Here is a 21,197-nt window from a genome sequence, read left to right as displayed (position 1 = left end):
CATCACTGTAACTACTCAAGTGGAAGGTTGTCCTTAGTGCATGCAAAACCCCAAGAGAAATTTCACAATGATTCTTCTGTCACATTGCTACCCGTGCCTGCCTTTAAAAGTCTGCAAGATTCCATTTTCAGCATACAAAACTCTTTAATTGGTTAGTCTGATCACTTTCAATGCAGTAACAAAAAACTCCTGTCAAGGTGTTTCATGAGTGGGTACGGATATATCCGTAGCTGGGAGACAGTGAGTTAAAGCAGGGCTGGTCTTAGAACAGAGGTGGTCTTAAAACAGGTTTCACCGATTTACTTTTGTAACTTTTCTGAATTTGAAACAGGGGTTAAGGGGTTGTTAGGGTTTGACATGTCTACTCACCGTTCTCTGTGTCTGTGTGTGTAAGGATGACGTCACGGTGGGTTTGCTTGCCGTCTTGACGTGCAACGCTTTGGGCTGGGTCACCTTGTCCTCGCTAGAGGTCACCACGAACGACTCATCAGGGGACGCAACCTGAGGAATTGAGGAGTAACGAAAAGCACCATGAAGCCCTTTCAGAAAACATGTAGACTGAACGTTACCATGCCAGGCAGCTTAAACATACCACCTTCACAGCAGGGATGTTGCAAGGATTGTTTTTCTTTGGTAAATTTGTCAAAATGGTTATTAAAATATCAGTAATTTTCACAAGTGATGGCAGTCTTTGGCTTTACCTTTGCCCCGTTGTAAAAAAACTTAAGCAATCCTGCCGAAATGATGGCAAACTTTTTTTGCAAATTTGAAATCAGTTTTGGTGATTCACCGCCGTCCCCAAACATCAATGTTTATCATTTTGTATTCTTGGTTAAAACTGACGCAGGACTCTAATTTGATAGTCAGTATCTTGACAGAGAACGACTTCCTCTAGCACTTGGTCTCTGTAGCTATCTTTTTGCACAACAGCAATATCAGTTGTTTGTCAAAACTGACTCAGTAAACTGACTGCACACAGTACCTTGACTGAGGCCGACTTCCTCTTGCGCTTGGTGTCGACACTGGTGGACGTGACCCTCCTGACATCCACCTCCTCCTCCTCCATCTCCTCCTCCAGGGGTACCCGGGTCTCCTCCTTCTTGTCCTCCTTCTTGTCCTCCTCTTCCTCCTCCTCCTCGAAGCCTTCCTTGCTGTTCATGTCCTGGTCCTGAAGCTCTCGCTCTCTCTCCTCCAGCAGTTGCTGGTGAACCTTCAGCTCCTTGCACGCCTTGGTGAAACCTGCAAATATTCATGTGAAATGTATCACAGTAAAACCGGTCGAATGAGGTTACTGGTAGGTGGTTGTCATTTTCATTACTTTATTGTCCCATCGCTGGGAAATTTGGGTCGCTTCCTCCAGTGGAAAGCCAGCAGCAACAGAGTCGCGCTACCCAGGTGTGTGTGTGTTTAGGTGTAATCAGCCACCTGCACTTATGGCAGAATGACCGAGGTCTTTTCCGTGCCACAGTGGTGACACGGGGGTGGAACATGGATACCGTCGCTGAGTCTGCACATATAGTTGACCCATGTCCGTCCCGGCCCGGATTCGAACCCGGACCCTCAGATCACAAGTCCAGTGCTCTACTAACTGGGCTACCGGGCCCCTCAAATTCTGAAATATTCAGTTGGTTCCACTGCCAGCAACAGAGAGAAAGACAATGACAATGACAATGACAATGACAATTCTTTATTTTACGAGGGTAGTAGATTAAGCAGTGGTCTGCTTTTTTACATCCAGCCCTCGCCCTAAAGAGGGACTAACTACAAAAATGAAGATCAATGTGCTGTGAGTTCAACTCCCTATGGCAGCAAATGCATACGGGGATAGGCCTCCAACATCACGACACATCACTGGACTATGAGGACTCCAGTCACTCATCATGTTCAAAACACGCCGAGAGCCAGGTTGCTCAGTTGGAAGAGCACTGGACTTGTGATTTTAGGATGCTAGTGTCACGAGTTCAAATACAGGCTGGGACAGACACAGGTCAACTTTACGTGCAGACTAGGAGACGGTATCCATGCAGACCTGCCTACCCCAAAAATTACAAGGAGTAATGAGCCCAGCCCAAAAGAGTAATCTGGTGGTAGAAAGAGTAGTTTTTCGTTGCCAAAAGTAACGGCCATCGGTGGGTGTGACTAAAAGGAGAACCCAAATGAAGAATATGACACTACCTTGCCTGTAGACATCCTCATTTTTCTCCCAACGGAGAAATAGTTGTTCATAAAGTCTTGCAGGACACAAACATTCTTCTGCACACTTTCTGTTCATATTAGTTGCTTCGCAAAAATAAAATGTCATTGATTTTATCAAATTGTGAAGTCAGTCAAAACGACCAAAGAACACAGCACTGGGAAACTACACTGATTGGAACGATCTAGGATGATGTGGTTGTTTGTCCCGATGTGCTTCGCACAGTCATTCTTTCCTCCGTGTGCACATGAAAAATCACTGTGGCAAAGCGAACACAACACGTGGCTTGGTCCTTTCGATAGAGGTGTTTGCCGGAGCTAGCCACTCTCGGTAACAGTGACTCAAACGCAGGACTCTCAGACGTTTGCAAGAACCCAGTCCTCTGCGGAAGAAAAAGAAGAAGCAGGTCTCAGGCATGGCCAAGATTCTGAGTAGCTGGTTTTGTACTTCTGTTGAGCGGCTTTCTTCATTTTCGCTGCAATCGGACCACCACTGTAAACAGTTTCCTTGTCAGACTCTGACGGAGACTCTTCGTCCGTCTCATGGGGATTTTTCGCGCGTCGCTTCATTGCACTGCAAAAGACGTCGTCTACCTTGCTTGTGAACAGACCGGATGTGCGCTCGCAAAGCTCAGCGAGAGCAAAAATACGGTTCAGATTTATATCGGGACAAAATGTGAAAAATCGTACTTTCGGTTTCTTAAAAATCGTATTTCTATCGTGGAAAGCGCAGTGGCGTAGTTTGGAATAAAAATCGTAGTAAATTACGCCCAAATCGTAAGGGTAGGCAGGTCTGTCCATGTCAGACCCCCATGTCACCACAGTGGCATGCAAAAAAACTGTCACAGATGCAGGTGGTTGATTTATACACCTAAACACGCACACACCTGGGTAGCGCGACCATTTTAGTTGTTTGGAACAGTTCCTTTGTCTATAGATTGACTGCGACATTGCTGACGGAATATTTACATTTAAATAAAAAGAAAACACACCAGTAACCAGGTTAGGTACGTTTATATCTATAATCAATATTTCGGCACGTTACTGCCTTCTTTGGGATGGTAAGCTTATATTTACATATTTACATGTCATTTTATTGTGAGAGCCTTTATGTTTCACATCTTTCACTCTTTGGATGCAATATTTCAACTACTACTGGGATTAAAGTTGAGAAGGAAACTCACCAACTGTTCGTTTGACTGTGAGGCTGTTTAGGTTGGTCGTGACTGGTCTGATGTACTCTGCAGGTATCACTGCTCTGTTGAGGGAAAAAGATAGAACGTTTGTGACAAGCAGTCAGAAATAAACAAATACATTCACAAACAACTGTATCATTTCGTTATGGCTAAGACTGGAAGGTCCACACAGAACTGCTAAAGTACACACGCACGCGCACACACACACACACACACACACACTCATAATAATGCCTGGGATTCATCTGGAAGCAGAACATGCCAGAGCCAGTGATCTATTAAGACTGACTTTCCAGGACCGTCACCTATCCTGGAGTGCTGGGCCGAGGTGCACGAGAAAGTTGCCAACCGGGTTGGTCAGCCAGCCGTGATGTTAGATTGGTTGAAATTGAGTTTTGTTGTGAATTCAACGAATCAGACCCTGCGGTTTGTTCTCTCCTGATTGGATGGCACCCGCTTTCAGTTCATGCACCTAAGCCCAGGCCTTCGAAAGACTTCCAGAGTACTGTATCCCGTGCTCTTGCCTCTAGCTTACTCTTGATCTTATAAGAACATAAGACCCCTGCAGAAGTCAACTAACCTCTGATGCCAGCCTCCAAAGAAACGTACGTCCATCTTGCCCTCCACCTCGTTGATGACCTTGGCCGGCCAGTACCCGAACCCCTTCAGCTTGGCGTACACAAGGTCGTGCGGGGGATTCTGTGAACACAACATCCATTTCTTTACAGTCATGTCAACAGTGAATACAAAATGATTCAGTGGAGCTCGTCATTATTATCCCCCATCCCCCATCTCCTTAACTGTTTTGCCTTTTTTCCTGATGGGGTACAGTAGTCATTGGAATGGAGAAAACACTGAAAACGGGTGACAGAACACAACAGCTTTAACTTCCAAAGAGAAATTAGAGGCTGGATAGGAAGTACCTGATGAAACCTGAACTGTGAAACTTGGATTTCTTTCTATCAAAGGGCAGGCAACTAATTGCTAAAACAAGAAGAGCAAACGCTCGATCGAGTCACTTTCGCAGTTCTGAATATTATATGAGGCATCAGATGGACAGGAAGAAATTGCTATTCACAACACAATGAGTCACGTTCACATAAAATTTGAGCCCGGTCACTTTTATAGTTTCCGAGAAAAGCCCAACGTTAAGTTGTGTGTTGCCGAACAGAAAAGGCTAGTTATCTCCCTTGTTTTTCTGATAACGTTCGTAAAAGGCTACAGATGTAAATACTTTGATGTAAAGAATAATCCTACAAAGTTTCAATCACATCCGATGAACTTTGTCAAAGATATAAAATGTCTAATTTTTCCTTTGACGCTGACCTGTGACCTTGAAAAAGGTCAAAGGTCAACGAAACCATCGTTAAAGTGTAGAGGTCATTGGAGGTCACGACTAAACAAAATATGAGCCCGATCGCTTTGATAGTTTCCGAGAAAAGTCCAACGTTAAGGTGGTGTCTACGGACGGCCGGCCGGACGGCCGGACGGCCGGCCGGACAGACTAACACTGACCGATTACATAGAGTCACTTTTTCTCAAGTGACTCAAAAACCAAAAAACCCACCACCATCAAATCTAACATTCTGAATCTATCAATTTAGCTCATACACGTTCGAGCACACTAAGTGACATATAATCACTAACACTTAAAAAGCATTGCTTAAAATACAAGAAACACTGGAGTCACTTTATGATAATGTAAATTTCATGAACATGTAAAACATGAATAAAACATTGTTTAAACGACTGGAGTCGGACAACAAAAATCCTGCTGAACCAGTCATTTGGCTCTTGTGCCAACATGTTCCCTTTTGACTGGGACATGAAAAGGAGAAAAGGCACCAGGTCTAAAGACAAATCAAGGCAGAATACTCACACAGGGCTGGCAGAACCACTGTTCCGGTTTGGCGTTGGACATGTAGTAACAGTTGGGGCACAGCTCTATCTCGTCCAGCTGTCAACACACACATCAAGCAATCAGATATATTAGGCCAAACAAAAATATATGTTGGTTTGGGGTAGCCCGACCAACCCTATTCTTTCGAAAAAAAAAAAAAATTTAATTTAATTTTGGCACATTTTGCGAACCATACCCAGACTAAGGGAAGTAACCTACTTTAACCACTTGCCTGCCTTAGGACGGGTATACCCGTCCTGCGCATGTGCAGCCGCAGCGCCTTAGGACGGGTTTACCCGTCTTGACGGTTCCGGGATTTTCCAGAAGTGTGATGTCACTGCTGACACAAAAATAGCAGCCAATGGCTTTGTAGGATACCTCATTCTCATGAATAAACATAAATGGTGACGCGGTTTTGCGTCTGAAGGCTATTTTCGGCCTTGGCGACAGGATAGGGGAGAGAAATCTCGACTCGTCAAAATGGCAAACGGTGAAAGTCGACCGGGCCACGGTAGGAAAAAACAAAGCCGGACTGACGCTACAGGGGGTGCAAATGACTATGGATACTGACAGGGGAAGGGGGAGATCTTCTTTCGGACGATTCGTTGCAAACAGGTAGATGATAGTGATTATAATCCTTTCTTGGAGCGAGCAAAACAGCCACCTGTGTTTGATCCACAGGCACCGGAAGATGCGCCGGACTGATTTTTCAAAAGTTCATATTTAAACATCATTATAAGCCAAACTAATTATTATTTCCATGATTAGACACTAAAAATAGATTCTTGGTTCAATTTCCCTTAAAAATAACATAGGTTTTACTTACCTACCTACTGCAAGTTTGGAACTAGAATTGTTTGTGAATTATTACACCCCGAACTCCAATATTCCCTGGCAGTCAGGAATGCACATACGCAAGTTTTGATTGGCAGCGTAAAGGTTAAAATTGACTAAATTTAAAACATAAAAAAATATTTTAAAGAATAAAAAGCCGACCTACCGACCTTATCTTTTTGGGTTACGTTACTCTAAACCAACATATATTTTTGTTTGGCCTAATAAGTGAGAGAGAAAGTGTGAGAGAGAGAGAGCATGCATTCATATTGTAAGTAGTTAGTAAGCTTACTAGCTGATTTGTTGTTGTTAGTTGACTGGTGTGCTTGTTCTAATCGCTATTGTTGAGCTGGTTTGCTTGTATTTTCTAATGTCACGATTTTGTATATTGTGTGTGTGTGTGTGTGTGTGTGTGTGTGTGTGTTTGTGTGTGTGTGTGTGTGCATTTGCCTGTGTGTGTGCATGTGTGGGTGTGCATGTGTGTGCTTGTGTGCATGTGCGTGTGTGTGTGTGCGTGTGTGGTTTTTTTTTTATTTGTAAAGCACCTGGAGCTGTGAATCTGGAATGCGCTATAGAAAAGTTATTCATTATTGTAATGCAATCAAGTTGGCGTTTTAATGAAACAGATCCTGTGATTGGTCAGAATGCCTCAACTCATTAAAAATTACCGGTCATTAATTGTCGATAACCACTTGCTAAAAAAGCCATTAACCACCTGCTGGCGAGGCGCATTGATACAGCCTCAACTAGTCTCGGTTAGCTTTGAGGGTCATTTTACAAGTAGGAAATATGAAGGCCAATACTGAGATCATAAGGTATGCGAAGTGATGACGTCGAATACATGACGTAAGTTGATGCATGAATTCTTCCGGACTCAATTCCAAAGATCGCTTTTGTGATGAAAAGAATTTGTTTCAGAGTTTGCTGTCCAGAAACCCGTAAAAAAAAAAGGGAAAATGTGTGTGAAAGAAAACAAAACAGGAGCGGTGTGATAAGATAGGAATACAAATCGTGTTTTTACATCATGTATAGAGTTACCTTACTTCTGTCATATGTACAGTCACTTTTGTCCTATGTTTGTTTGTTCATGGGCTGAAACTCCCACGGCTTTTACGTGTATGACCGTTTTTACCCCGCCATTTAGGCAGCCATACACCGCTTTCGGAGGAAGCATGCTGGGTATTTTCGTGTTTCTATAACCCACCGAACTCTGACATGGATTACAGGATCTTTTTCCGTGCGCACTTGGTCTTGTGCTTGCGTGTACACACGGGGGATGTTCGGACACCGAGGAGAGTCTGCACACAAAGTTGACTCTGAGAAATAAATCTCTCGCCGAACGTGGGGACGAACTCACGCTGACAGCGACCAACTGGATACAAATCCAGCGCGCTACCGACTGAGCTACATCCCCGCCGTCCTATGTAGTTTGCAGTTACTTACGTCATATTTGCAGTCGGTCAACATGATGCTGGCCAGGTCAGTTATCCCCCCTGGTACATCTGAAAACACAGAACAACAATATGTTTAAATCACTGAGGCTACAGAAAAACTTATAAAGTTTTCATTTCCCTCATGACATTATAGGCCAGTTACTAGTGAAACATGTGGACATCAGCACGTGTGGATTGCTTGTCTCACTAAAAGCAAGGGAACTCACTCTTTCACAACCCTTACAAACCTGACAGAGTTATTTTCGGAATTGGCCTACTAAAAACCAGCATAATGCCAACCAGCATAATGCCAACCAGCATCTTCCATGGCAATAACTTCACCGTGCTTGGCAGAAGATTGTACAATTTAAATAAAGTAACAAACCAAATAAATAAATAACTCGGTAGATGTAATGTAAGTGAATAACTAACAGAGCAGCCTACAGTTCTGGTGTATTGTCCAAACAATTTAGTGTTAGTGATTAGCTTATAAACAAAAGGATATTTTCAGCCATAAAGGACACAGATATGTGATATATGGTCCGAGTGAATGTTATGCGAGTGGTGAACTAAATAAAGAAATCAGAAAGTGTACTGACTGCCATAAAGCAGGACATAGTTGTGATGTATGGTCCGAGAAACAAGAAAAGCAAATGCTTATAAGACTCCCCTTCGTCATGTCCTTTAGCAGTGGAACACTGCATGGCCGGCTTACCTCACTCCACTCATTCCTGAGACTCTCCTGATTACTCAGGTGAGTCTTCATCTTCTTCGATCATGGGCTGAAACTCCCACGTTCACTCATATTTTTGCACAAGTGGGTTTTTTTTTCTTTCGTGTTTGACCGTTTTAACTTCACCATTCAAGCAGCCATAAACATAATGTGAGTGATTAAAGTGTACTGACTGCCATAGAGTAGCATACCGTTGTGGTGTATGGTCTCAGTAAATATAATGCAAGTGATTAAAGAAACCAAAGTGTACTGACTGCCATAGAGCAGCATACAGTTGTGGTGTACGGTCTGGGCGTCAGCGTAGAACTCCTCCAGACAGCGGTACCTGGAGGTTTGAACCTTGGACTCCATGGCGCTCAGGTCCATGCGCTGGTAAACGAAGCGGTCAAAATCCTCCTCCTCCGCCTTCGTCCCGATCTTGTGCAGTTCTTTTGTCTGGGCAACACAGTGTATCATTCCTTGAGTAATCTCCCCTTGCACAAATTACAGTGCTTCTCCCACCTAAAAATCGCCTGATTCTGAGAAAATCAGGCCTTAAAAAGAGACTGAGTCTCAAAATGTTATAAACAAGAAGTCTGAGAAAGTTATGTCTTAAAAGGGATGCAATCTTAAATCTTGGGTTACACTACATCATAATTCATATTGACAATAAGAATAATGCATAGTGTATCACACTCACAAATGCCAAGCTATAACACTTCCACAGCATGCATCTTAAGGGGAGAGGCAGCACATAAAATTGAATCTATTATCAGTGTCTGTTTGCAATTTCTTTATACAATATTTCCCCTATCATCAAAGCACTTGCTTCTAGCCTAGGGCGGAGGAACTGCACAGTTGTTTGTGAATTGACTTTAATTTGCTTCAGTAATGTATGACTTTACCGACTACCAGTCTGCCTCATACTGTTTTGTGTGTATGACTGTTTGTGAGTGTTGTTTTCTAATCATGCGATGGTAATACCAAGCGTTTAGCAACACAGAGACTCACCTTTTCTCGTAATCTTAAAATTGTGTAACTTAAAAGCGTGTTCAACATTTTCTTCTTCATCTTGTTTTTCTTCTTCCCCGCCTGAAACACAGCAAAAGTAAGTATAATTATTGCAGGCAACTTAGCTGTTTATGTGTTCTTTTCAGACAGTTTTTCAAGTGTCATGTTTCCGTCATTCAAAGTCAAAAGCATGGTAATACATTTGACATGCACAATCTCACACTAACCTCAGTGATGTATCAGGGTTCAAGTACTTATTTTTGAGCTAGACAACTCTCACCACTCTCATTGAATACAAGGGCTCTTTCAAGGTGACACATTTTCTGAATAATATAGCAAAGATTGTTGTGAGAGAGAGAGAGAGAGAGAGAGAGAGAGAGAGAGAGAGAGAGAGAGAGAGAGAGAATGTGTGTGTGTGTGTGTGTGTGTGTGTGTGTGTGTGTGTGTGTGTGTGTGTGTGTGTTTGTTTGTGTGTGTGTGACTGTGTGTGTGTGTGTTTGTGTGTGTGTGTGTGTGTGTGGCTTCCGGCGAAGCCGGCGTACGATGCGCACTGTACCCGGCGAAGCCGGGTATTCGGCTCTACTTCTTCCCGGCAAAGCCGGGTATCCCGGCAAAGCCGGTACCCGGCGAAGCGGGTAATCATCTAGTATAATATATATGTATTGTTCCTAATGTACAGTGTCTGGGCATGACGCGAATGGTGTCAACACTGCCAGACAAGCGGTGTCAATCATAACATCACTAGACAGTGCCAGACAAGCTTCTTTATTTCTTTATTTGGTGTTTAACGTAGTTTTCAACCGTTCAAGGTTATATCGTGACGGGCCAGACAAGCGGTGTCAATCATACCAGCACTAGATGGTGCCACCGCCCATGGTCATACACCAAGGACACTCAGCTACAGATAAGACAATAACAAAAACCAAAAAAACAATTTAAAATTAAAAAAAAATGAACAAACAAAACAAAAACACCTACAATACATCTAGGCTTAGGACACAACCAGTACAAGATAGGTGCCTATTCAAATAGGTTACTTTTACAGATAGGAAAACCATTTTGAATTCCAAGTACTGTTAGGTTTCTGTTCAGAAACAAACTTCAAGTAAAGGGGCGTTTGTTTAACCAAACTAGCCTGCGACCCTGTGCACGCTTTTAACATGCAAATTCTTAAAATGCCTTGAACAATCTACTTACATACATATTGTAAAGACTAAAATGGACACAGACACACACTTACAGTACACACAATGAGTAACAGCTAAAAGTACACACACACACACACACACACACTTACAGTACACACAATGAGTAACAGCTAAAAGTACACACACACACACACACTTACAGTACACACAATGAGTAACAGCTAAAAGTACACACACACACACACACTTACAGTACACACAATGAGTAACAGCTAAAAGTACACACACACACACACACTTACAGTACACACAATGAGTAACAGCTAAAAGTACACACACACACACACACACACTTACAGTACACACAATGAGTAACAGCTAAAAGTACACACACACACACACACTTACAGTACACACAATGAGTAACAGCTAAAAGTACACACACACACACAAATAAATCCAGGACTCAACTTGTTTTGGAAGTAATAAAAACAGATTTAACAGCTTTACAGAATGTAAAGCTAAAACCAAGATGAAGTAACCTCTGGCAACTGTCTGCATAACGAATATTCAAAATGCTGAAATGGCACATGGTTTCAAAGTCTCTCTTCAGACACAATTCTTGAGGTCTGTGAGGATTAATCATTCACTTTACGCTGCTCTTCAATTATGTATGCAGCACTACCATTCTGTAAAGAACTGAACACAAAAAAAGCTATAAAAAAAGCGAAATACAAAGACAAAAAATGTACCCAAAATAGTGAAAGTGTTTGACACACAAACCCACAAAAACAGACCAAGAAATTCGCCCCTACACTGACCAGAACAGACAAAACCCCAAAATATGTGAAAATCAAATCCAAAAGACCCATGCTTCAACCAGAGGTTAGGGTACAGTAAAAACAGTCCAATACAGTGGTACCTATAAGACAGGACATCCAAAGTTCCAGACTCTTCTGCGCTGGTCTATTAACCTGACCATGAATCAAAATGTGGGTTATGGTACAGTAAAAACAGTCCAATACAGTGGTACCTATAAGACAGGACATCCAAAGTTCCAGACTCTTCTGCGCTGGTCTATTAACTTGACCATGAATCGAAATGTTGATACTTGTAATGTTGGGGCTTTGACCTTGAACTGGCCCCATAGTTGTCCTGTCAGTGTGACTTGGAATAATAGGCCGTGAAAAGTAGGATATGCGCCGAAATGGCTGCGATCTGCTGGCCGATGTGAATGCGTGATGTATTGTGTAAATAAAATTCCATCTCACACGGCATAAATAAATCCCTGCGCCTTGAATATGTGCGCGATATAAATTGCATAAAAATTAAAAAAATTAAAAATAAATCCCTGCGCTTAGAACTGTACCCACGGAATACGCGCGATATAAGCCTCATATTGATTGATCACTGAAGCAAGCCTCAGATAAACTGTAGTGGCACCACCCTTTTTAAGACCTTGCCGTTTCACATGTTCTGTTCTTAACCTCTGCAAAGTCACCTCCATTTCAAGACTCCATCCTCTTTAAGACCTCATCAACATTTCTAAGATTTGTGGAGGTGGTAAAAGCGAGGTTCCACTGTACTGCACTAAGCAAAGCACCTAGCTGTGTGAATCACGCACCCCTGCGCACACCTCACACACACTTGCTAGCCCTCTAGCCTGTGCAGGTACAGGACATACACAGTCACACACAACACGCAGGGAGCACAATAAACAATAACACAGGTGTGCAAAAGTGTGCTGTCCACTCTATCCATGCATCGCTGGCTTCCAAACACAAAGCGGTGTCTGCAGGTAAATGCTGGAAGCTAGCCTCTACATTACAAGACAATAAAATAGCTCTACAATAAAATATCAGAATATTCATCTGCGCCGCAATAATTGAATACAGTTCACTATCTCTACCAACAACCACAAATCACAGTAATGAGAAATGGAAGTTTACATCAAACCGCAAAAAAAAGAAAAACACTCAACATTTAAGGAAAAAGTCTGGCACACTGTTCCACAAAAGAAAAACAAACAAAAAAACAAATGGATAAATAAATAAATAAATAAATAGACACAGAATAACATGACAAGAACAGAATGCCTGTGGAAATGGCATGCATTAACTGAAGAGAGGTCAAAGGTATGGAGGGGAACCCAGCCAAATGCAAAGCTAAACACAGACAGATCCACAAGCAAAAAGATCTCACAAAACCCACCTCTACTTCCTGAAAAACAAGAACAAACCAATGCATTTGCTCATGTGAAACCCAATCACTCTTTTCTCAGACAAGCTAATACCTGATCATCTATCTATTCAGGATCTAATATCCTCCAACATCAGCCGCGCAAACTATGTAACATTCAGCTGCTTAAGCAAGGAGAAGAGAACTGTCAGAAAGAACTCTTGGTATAATACAAATGCACAGTCAATGCAATGCAAATCTATGTACCTGTGACTGATCTAAACATAATGGATAGCGCACAGCCAAAGAAACAGCTTAACCAGAGTGCCGCCATCTTACTATATCCCACCACACTGACAAACAGGGACAAAGGGAAATCATCGTAGTTTCAAGAGTCTTCTCTCCCTTGAATACGAGTAGCACCACTGACCTAAACAGGTTCATAGATGCGATCTGCATTCATTTTATGTTTTCGCAGTTTGTGTTCAAGGAAATGGAAACTTCTTTCTTCTTCTTCTTCTGCGTTCGTGGGCTGAAACTCCCACGTACACTCGTGTTTTTTGCACGAGTGGAATTTTACGTGTATGACCGTTTTTTACCCCGCCATTTAGGCAGCCATACGCCGTTTTCGGAGGAAGCATGCTGGGTATTTTCGTGTTTCTATAACCCACCGAACTCTGACATGGATTACAGGATCTTTTTCGTGCGCACTTGGTCTTATGCTTGCGTGTACACACGGGGGTGTTCGGACACCGAGGAGAGTCTGCACACACAAAGTTGACTCTGAGAAATAAATCTCTCGCCGAACGTGGGGACGAACTCAAGCTGACAGCGGCCAACTGGATACAAATCCAGCGCGCTACCGACTGAGCTACATCCCCGCCCAAAATGGAAACAATTTGGTTTCTCAATAGGTGCGATCTTACGCTGTCGACCTAGCGTCGCTGTATCAAACGGTGTCCCAAGATGGCGGATCCGGTGGCGTCAACGTTTTGATAGCCAATAAGAAGGGATGTGCTATCCATTATTTTTAGATCAGTGGTACCGGTACACAGGACTTCTGGTTTAATGCGGACCAGAGAGTAAGAAAAAACCTTTTAAAGTGTACATGTAAAAGTACTAAAACCTACTGTATCTGAGTGTCTCTTACAATTGAAATTATTATGCTTAAGCTGACCAACTTACCACCAACAAAACACCATAGACAGTGGGAATTCCTATTAGTAAACATTTTTTTCTCATCATGAAACTGATGTCCAAGCTTTACTCAGTTAATATATTGATTTTTTTTTAAATTCCGTCTTTTGACAGTTCACCTACATTTAGGAACATTTCTACACAGTGTCTATTGCTGATGAAAATAATTTTGATTTTGTGCTGGTATACCAGCAGTCTCTCACACACCATACACAGTCAGTCTTTCAATGCTAACGCCCATCTTGCAGTATTCCTGTGGATCTTACAATACTACATTTTCGTCTCTCTTAACACAAAACAGTATACACATGTATACATGTACGTCACCGCCTACTTACTTTACATATGGAGCAGGTGAATTTGGAGCCAGAGTGATCCTGGTCAGTGCAGTTGGTGTGGTAGGTGCGGAAACATTCACTGCACAGAAGCAGGTCACCCGGCTTGTGGCAGGTAAAGCAATACCAGTCATGGCCATCCCTCATCTCAGTCTGAAATGAGATCAACAACATCACAGTGTGAAATAAGATCAATAACATCTCACTGTGAAATTAGATCAATAACATAGATCAATAACATCTCAGTGTGAAATTAGATCAATACCATCTCAGTGTGAAATGAGATCAATAACATCTCAGTGTGAAATGAGATCAATAACATCTCAGTGTGAAATGAGATCAATAACATTTCATTCTGAAATTAGATCAATAACATCTCAGTGTGAAATTAGATCAATACAATCTCAGTGTGAAATTAGATCAATAACATCTCAGTGTGAAATGAGATCAATAATAGCTCAGTGTGAAATGAGATCAATACCATCTCAGTGTGAAATTAGATCAATTTGTTTTGATCACGTGACAAAGTTGATCATCACGTGATACTTTTGCCATATTTAGAGTTGTTTGCACAGTAAATACATCCGCAAAAGATAGCTCCCTTGAAACTGTCTTACATAACAATTCCTTTGTAATTTAAAAATTACACAACACCATGAAAAATCATTATTGACGATCGCGAATCTGCTTATATCATTAACACATGACGAAAAGCTCTAAATATGTTAAAAAAAAATTTAAAAAAATCGATTTTCTCTCCAGAGAAGGAAAACAAAGGCATCAGGGATACATGAGACCCGAAGGGTAGGAACTCTTTTTGACCTGAGTTCAGGATGCCTCTGATCAACATTCTTCCATTTTGTTGAAAGCAGGTATACAATGCTCTCCGTTATAACCAGTGGCAGTGGGATCTGCTTATACTGTCAGAAGAATCAAGAATGGCAAGCATACATGCAGTCTATCAGTATCACATACAGTTGTAACCCATAATATAGTCATAAATGTGCAAACGTAAGCTAAGCATAAATCTGTTCCGCAATAATCCGATTTGGCCCCGTGTGAGGTTCACGCTCCCACTGAGTGAATCTCAAAGGGCCGCTCTTCTTTCAGTATGTAACTTCACTTCCACAGGCTTAATTCGGGACTTTTCTGTTCACTGCAAATGACTCCAATCAAAACTACAACTGACTTAGTGGATTCAGCTATACATAGAGAATACTACATGGCTTGCTGTGTCATACCAGATTTACACGAGGTTTTTTTTTTAAATATTGAACTGCGAGCGAAAGCGAGCTGTTCACTATTTGAAAAAGCAACGAGTGTAAATCTGGTACGACACAGCAAGCCATGTAGTATTCTGTTTATCCTACATACTGTACTTACGTGTATTTTACTGAAAATGTCCTGCAGTCGAGGCAGATTAATTGAAGACGCTTGTTTTGGAACCTCGATCTCTTCTAAAGCCTTGTGCAATCTATTACGTCAAAGCAAAGAAACGTCACTCTGAAAGTGTGGCGTGACGTGCTAGTTCTAAAGATTCATCGAGGGTAATTAGCGAGCGCAATTTTTGTTTCTATAATGACGTTTGTCTCGGTGACTTTGGCATCATAAGCAGTGGAAAAACAGGTCCCTGCCAGACTTGCTCGACATGACCTCATTTACATGATATACACACGTGTGATTTGAACGATTATTATCTCACGGGTGTCTGTCTCACGTATGTAGGATAAATTAGAATATTCCCCCAATTTAAGACTCTCCCTTTCAAGACCTTATTTTATTTCAGATTTTCTGTTTATAACCACTGTAAAATTTACCCCCATTCTAATTGAGACCCCCTCTTTTTTTAAGACCTGATTATCTCAGATATTTGGAGGTGGTAAAATAATAAATAAAAAAAATAGTCTGTTTACCGTAACCCGACCGACCCTATTTTTTCCGCGCGACCCTAGACTTTTGTTTGGCATTTGGGGAGAAAAAAAAAATGTACAAATATGGTTTTTTGGAGAAAAAAAAAAAAATCCTGACCTTCCGACCCTATTTTTTGGGCCTATGTTACCGTAAACAGACCTTTTTTTTGTGTGGCCTAAACAGGGGGTTTCACTGTATAACTGACTTAGTGGATTCCACAATACTTACATAATCAAACTCCTCAGAAGTGGGGATTTTGTATCCTTCCTGCTCCAGTCCAGTGCGAGCCCCTTTGAAGCCGACGGCCAAGTACTCCATGATGAATCCGTCCTCCACCACACTGTCGAGCAGGCGCTTGCAGTCCCCGTAACTCATGTTGTGCTCGCGCTGCACGTACTTGGAGATCCGCTCCAGGTTGGGGATCTGCTTCTGCTGACGGATGTAGATAACCGCCTCCAGGAACTGCTTGGTCTGCACCACCGTCGCCAGTCGACGCTTCACTGGGCGCACCATGTTGTTATGCTGGAACAAGACCAACAATCCGTAATGATTCCGCTCTGACACAGTTCACACTGTTGTCAGATTACACTTCACCGTGCGCACCATGCTGTTATGACGGAACAAGACTAACAATCCACAATTATTATTCCGGTTTGACACAATTCATTCATTTTTCACTGTCAGACGACGTGCGTCAACGCGAGCACCACTGATGATGATAGTACTGTTATGCTGGAAAGATCAACAATATTGATTCCATTGGAGAAGAATGCAAATGATTACAATGCCAACAGCAGAGTATGACTATGAACAGTCCCCATGAGAGCTCAACAAAAGTATAGAAAAAAACACAAAGACCTTCACCATAACACAGCTGAATGTTTTTGTGTGTGCAGAAATTACACTTGAAAATAGTCAGGTACATATAGCCCAGTTGAACTTGAAGGAAATTCATTTTAAAGATAAAATGTTAAGTAATTAACAAACCAATTTGATTTCATTCGGGAATTAATATAGCAGAACATGAACTAGATCTGCAAGAATGCATGCTACTGAAGAAGTCTATAAACTATACTGAAATGACTTCATTCAAATGTGTGTTTTATGACTGATTTTGCATGCATGAATATAATGTGTACCAAAGAAGAAATACAGGAAATACACCCGAGTGATGAAAACAGATCACAGTCAATCTCATGTCCTACGCGAGACTGCCATCAACTGCTGAGTTCAGTGCCACTTCGATAATTAAGACTGAAGTACTGCTACGCAGCTTGGAGCAAATGGATTTACTTCACTACACAGCTGTAGTTACAACATAACATAAACAGCTTACAAAGTTACAGCACAGCGATGCCATGGCGTGCCGGTAAAGTGATCAGATCATAGTCAATTGGAGCGTAACACGATGCGCTTGGCTGATGGCAAAGCGGAGCACCAGTGTCATTATGAGGGTTCGTTAGTGAACGTGCTATTTTCTTTTGCAGTGGCTACAGTTGAGTTACGCCGTCTGTAACTCTACTCGGCTGCGCTACGGTTACGCCACTAAATTATTTGGGTCCCACAGTGATTCCCCAACGGCGTAACTTTCTTTCTTTCTTTATTTGGTGTTTAACGTCGTTTTCAACCATGAAGGTTATGTCGCGACGGGGAAAGGGGGAGAGATGGGATAGAGCCACTTGATAATTGTTTCTTGTTCACAAAAGCACTAATAAAAAAATTGCTCCAGGGGCTTGCAATGTAGTACAATATATTACCTTACTGGGAGAATGCAAGTTTCCAGTACAAAGGACTTAACATTTCTTACATACTGCTTGACTAAAATCTTTACAAACATTGACTATATTCTATACAAGAAACACTTAACAAGGGTAAAAGGAGAAACAGAATCCGTTAGTCGCCTCTTACGACATGCTGGGGAGCATCGGGTAAATTCTTCCCCCTAACCCGCGGGGGGTAACGGCGTAACTCTGCTTGGTCGTGTTAGGGTTACGCCACAAAGAATTTCTCATCACAGACGGAGTAACCTCACTCAGGTGTGCTAGGCCTAGCCGGGTTACACCACACCGCCAAGGTGCGCTCTCGCGATATGTACTTCCGGTTTTGTCTGGGCGGCAGGTGGCCATTTTAAAGTGAAGGCCGAGCGAATACGGACGTGTCCAGCAGTTCATGAGCAGTGTTTTGTATCAGTATACAGGCCGGTGTACTTCGGTCATGGATTGGGAAGAACATTCTAATCCTTCGATAGTTTGCAAAAAAGCTATCTCGGTTTTCAGTGAAAAGAACGCTTTTGACCAGCTATACGCCCAACGAATGGTTGTGTGATGCGCCCGCAGCGTGTTGGCATACATACATGTGCTTGTCACATCTCGCTTTCAGCCTCCACCGCCGGCTAGCCAAGCTGCTTGCAGCACCGGCGAAAAAGAGAGCAGCCTTGCGTAAGTCTCTCCCTGCCAGTAAGCCTCTCCACGACAAGTCCTATGCAAGCTTTAAAGCAACCCTCCATGAGGTGTTGGGTGGTAACTGGGGGCCTTAAGTCCCCAGGCAGAATTGCAAGGGTGCGGAGGAGGTTTGGCCCCGAACATGCGGCATGCAGGCCCACCGGTGTGTGAACACACCCTGGCGCCCATGAACCAAACCACCAGGAATGGGTTACCTACAAAGACTCTACGTCCTAACGGCTGACCAGGCGGACGAGGAGAGTGTACTCCCAACGGCTGTGAAGGCGGGAGAGGACCCTTAGTCTCACATCCCAAAGGTAAAACAGATGGACGAGGAGCTCCCAACGGCTGTTTTAGCAGATGAAGATGCCCCATGTTTTGCTGCTTTCACAAGCGCCGGGTTGGAAAGACTCGTCAGCCCTGACAGGCAGCTTTCCTAGGAGAAGGACACTCGGAAGTCAAACCCGGCCAGATGAGGGCCGGACTCCGTGTCTAGGACAAGGAAAAGCCCAAAATCACACCCACGAAGGCCTACCGAAGACGGAAGACACTGACCTTAAGGAGAGGTGAGAACCGAGTGTCTACGCATCACCGATAAATATGGTTGTGTTTACATCATTGAAAACCGTCGAACGCTGAAGAAGAAGAAGACCAGCTATACGTTCGGTCATCGCGAACTCTGCAGGTGCAGCAAAAACAAGCCCCCCAAAAGACTCGATCTCTAAACAATTAACAATGACAGCAATCCCTCACAGACTCCCTCCATTTGCACCATTACTCCATGATAACACCTGACGGAAGTCACGATCGGTGGACACTGAGGCTGCACAACAACACACCAGCATGCCAACACAGACACACACATTAGGATACAGACACTCGCGCGCACGCAAATAAATAAGTTTTCATCAGTAATGAAAGAACAGGTTTTCTTTTGAAACAATGTTCAAATCATAAACAAAAACAGCAATGACACACGCTTGGTCTGTTTTTATGCATTATATATAGTGCGCTCCTTCGTAAATTCTCACACAAACATGAAAATATAAAGCAATGAACGTTGCAGATGTCTGTTATGATTTCAAACAAACATGTTAACAAAACACAATCTAAGGAAGAATTTTCAAAATTTCTGATGAGAATTTTGAAAAAAAGTAGTACATAAAGTGATGAACTGTGTGGTGTGTGGCCTCAACTTCAAAATGGTGTCGTGGCATATAGGCGTAACTTTAGCGTCAACCAAAATAGCAGGGTGCCGTGATCTTAATATGGTCGAGTGACTGTACGCCGTGAAAAACACGGCGTAACCATAGGCGTAGCCTTTAGCGAGCGGGTTACAACACTTAACTCGCTTATCCGCATTAAAATTATGTCATGCCTAACTATAGAATGTCCGAGTAGGATTACGCCGTGAAAAGGGTGTAACCGTAGTCATGCACTGCCATTTTTCCGTTGATCAAAGGCCAGAAGTGGTTTTTCAACGTATTGACACAGATAAAGATTTTCTTTGCACTTTGGCCCAGTTTGGGCTGGAGGTTTGTGCCGGAACGTTTCTAGATCAATAAACTTTGGGTAAAAACTTTATTTTTAAGGGTGTATCAAACAGTCACATGACCTCCAACAAGACTAGAGAAAACCTACAGGAAATGCACCCGGGTGTATAGACCCTATCGGTATTCCAAGCTCTCGTAATCTCTCGCAAACTTCAGAGCATAGCAAAGCATGCGGTACAGCGATCTCGTGCGAGCTGCACAAGCCAAGGTTCGAAGTTCTCGCGATGTTCAAAGCATAACAAAGAGCGTGTCTCGCGAGAGCTGCTCAGATACCGAAAAGGTCTATTCACTGTATACAGGAAAAACACCAACAGGAAGTGCACCCACTTTTGGACATAGACCCCTTCTGCAAAAGTTGGTTACGATAGCTCAGCAGGTCCTTTCTGCCAACATGCATGTCAAGCAGTCGTCTGGGTGTCTAAATTAAACTCACTGAGAAAACGTGTTCTTAATCAAATCAAACAAAATTCCCTTCCTTGTCGGGGAGCCTGTCTCACAATCATGTCTAAATGAACAGTAACACGAATCCACAGGGTCGGAGGACATAGTAACTAAAGCAAGTATGGTGACATTATCCAGAATTACTTGGCTGTAGCCAGTGGTAAGTACAGCGATTACAATGATACGAGTATAGTACCGAACAAAATGTAGCGTTGTCGTTGAAATCAACACCAAGTGCAGGTGCACCGGTGAGTAAAAATCAAGTAGTAAATATCTTCCTTAAAAATTGTTACACCAACTTTTCCATTCCAAATCATATAACCAAGTGTTTATTGGGAACTATCGAAGCTTAATACGTCTGCAGTGTATTAGAAGAATACGCCAAAGGATGGATGTTAGATTTAAACATCACTGACACGGATTGTCATCGTGTGTCCGATAGACGGATCTGGGATGTCACCATCAACGCAAATTTTCACAGTATGACAACCTGTCAATAGTGCAGTTTTCTGTTAAAGCAACGAACATGTAGTTACAAAGGAACAATAGAAATGAACTTCTCTAACCTAGGTGTAGTTGAGATCACGACCGATATGTGTGCGGTGAAATAAGTCCCGGCAGATGCTAAAAGGCCGACAGCAATGGTAAAATTCTCAAAACAACCATCATGGATGGCCACAGAACGTAGACCACAAAAATCGATGTGTCATCAAA

The 21,197-nt window shown here is 42.6% G+C and overlaps 1 protein-coding gene across 1 annotated transcript in view; it reads right to left on the bottom strand.

Moving 5' to 3' along the window:
- LOC138981319 (zinc finger MYND domain-containing protein 11-like) overlaps positions 1-21,180 on the bottom strand; it is a 28,347-nt gene extending 7,167 nt beyond the window's left edge. Inside the window, exons 1-11 of the mRNA XM_070354198.1 lie at positions 21,050-21,180; positions 16,277-16,570; positions 14,141-14,290; positions 9,280-9,360; positions 8,544-8,724; positions 7,567-7,625; positions 5,269-5,346; positions 3,970-4,088; positions 3,378-3,451; positions 983-1,239; positions 370-501 (exon numbers count right to left, since the gene is read on the bottom strand). Of these exons, the coding sequence (XP_070210299.1) occupies positions 370-501; positions 983-1,239; positions 3,378-3,451; positions 3,970-4,088; positions 5,269-5,346; positions 7,567-7,625; positions 8,544-8,724; positions 9,280-9,360; positions 14,141-14,290; positions 16,277-16,561 (1,416 nt within the window). The 5' untranslated portion in view covers positions 16,562-16,570; positions 21,050-21,180. The remainder of the gene's footprint in view (positions 1-369; positions 502-982; positions 1,240-3,377; positions 3,452-3,969; positions 4,089-5,268; positions 5,347-7,566; positions 7,626-8,543; positions 8,725-9,279; positions 9,361-14,140; positions 14,291-16,276; positions 16,571-21,049) is intronic.
- Between the last annotated feature and the right edge of the window lie 17 nt (positions 21,181-21,197).

The sequence above is a fragment of the Littorina saxatilis genome, linkage group LG12, assembly GCF_037325665.1.
Source record: "Littorina saxatilis isolate snail1 linkage group LG12, US_GU_Lsax_2.0, whole genome shotgun sequence".
Classification (NCBI taxonomy): Eukaryota; Metazoa; Mollusca; class Gastropoda; order Littorinimorpha; family Littorinidae; genus Littorina; species Littorina saxatilis.
This window is presented reverse-complemented; position numbering and strand designations above follow the sequence as displayed.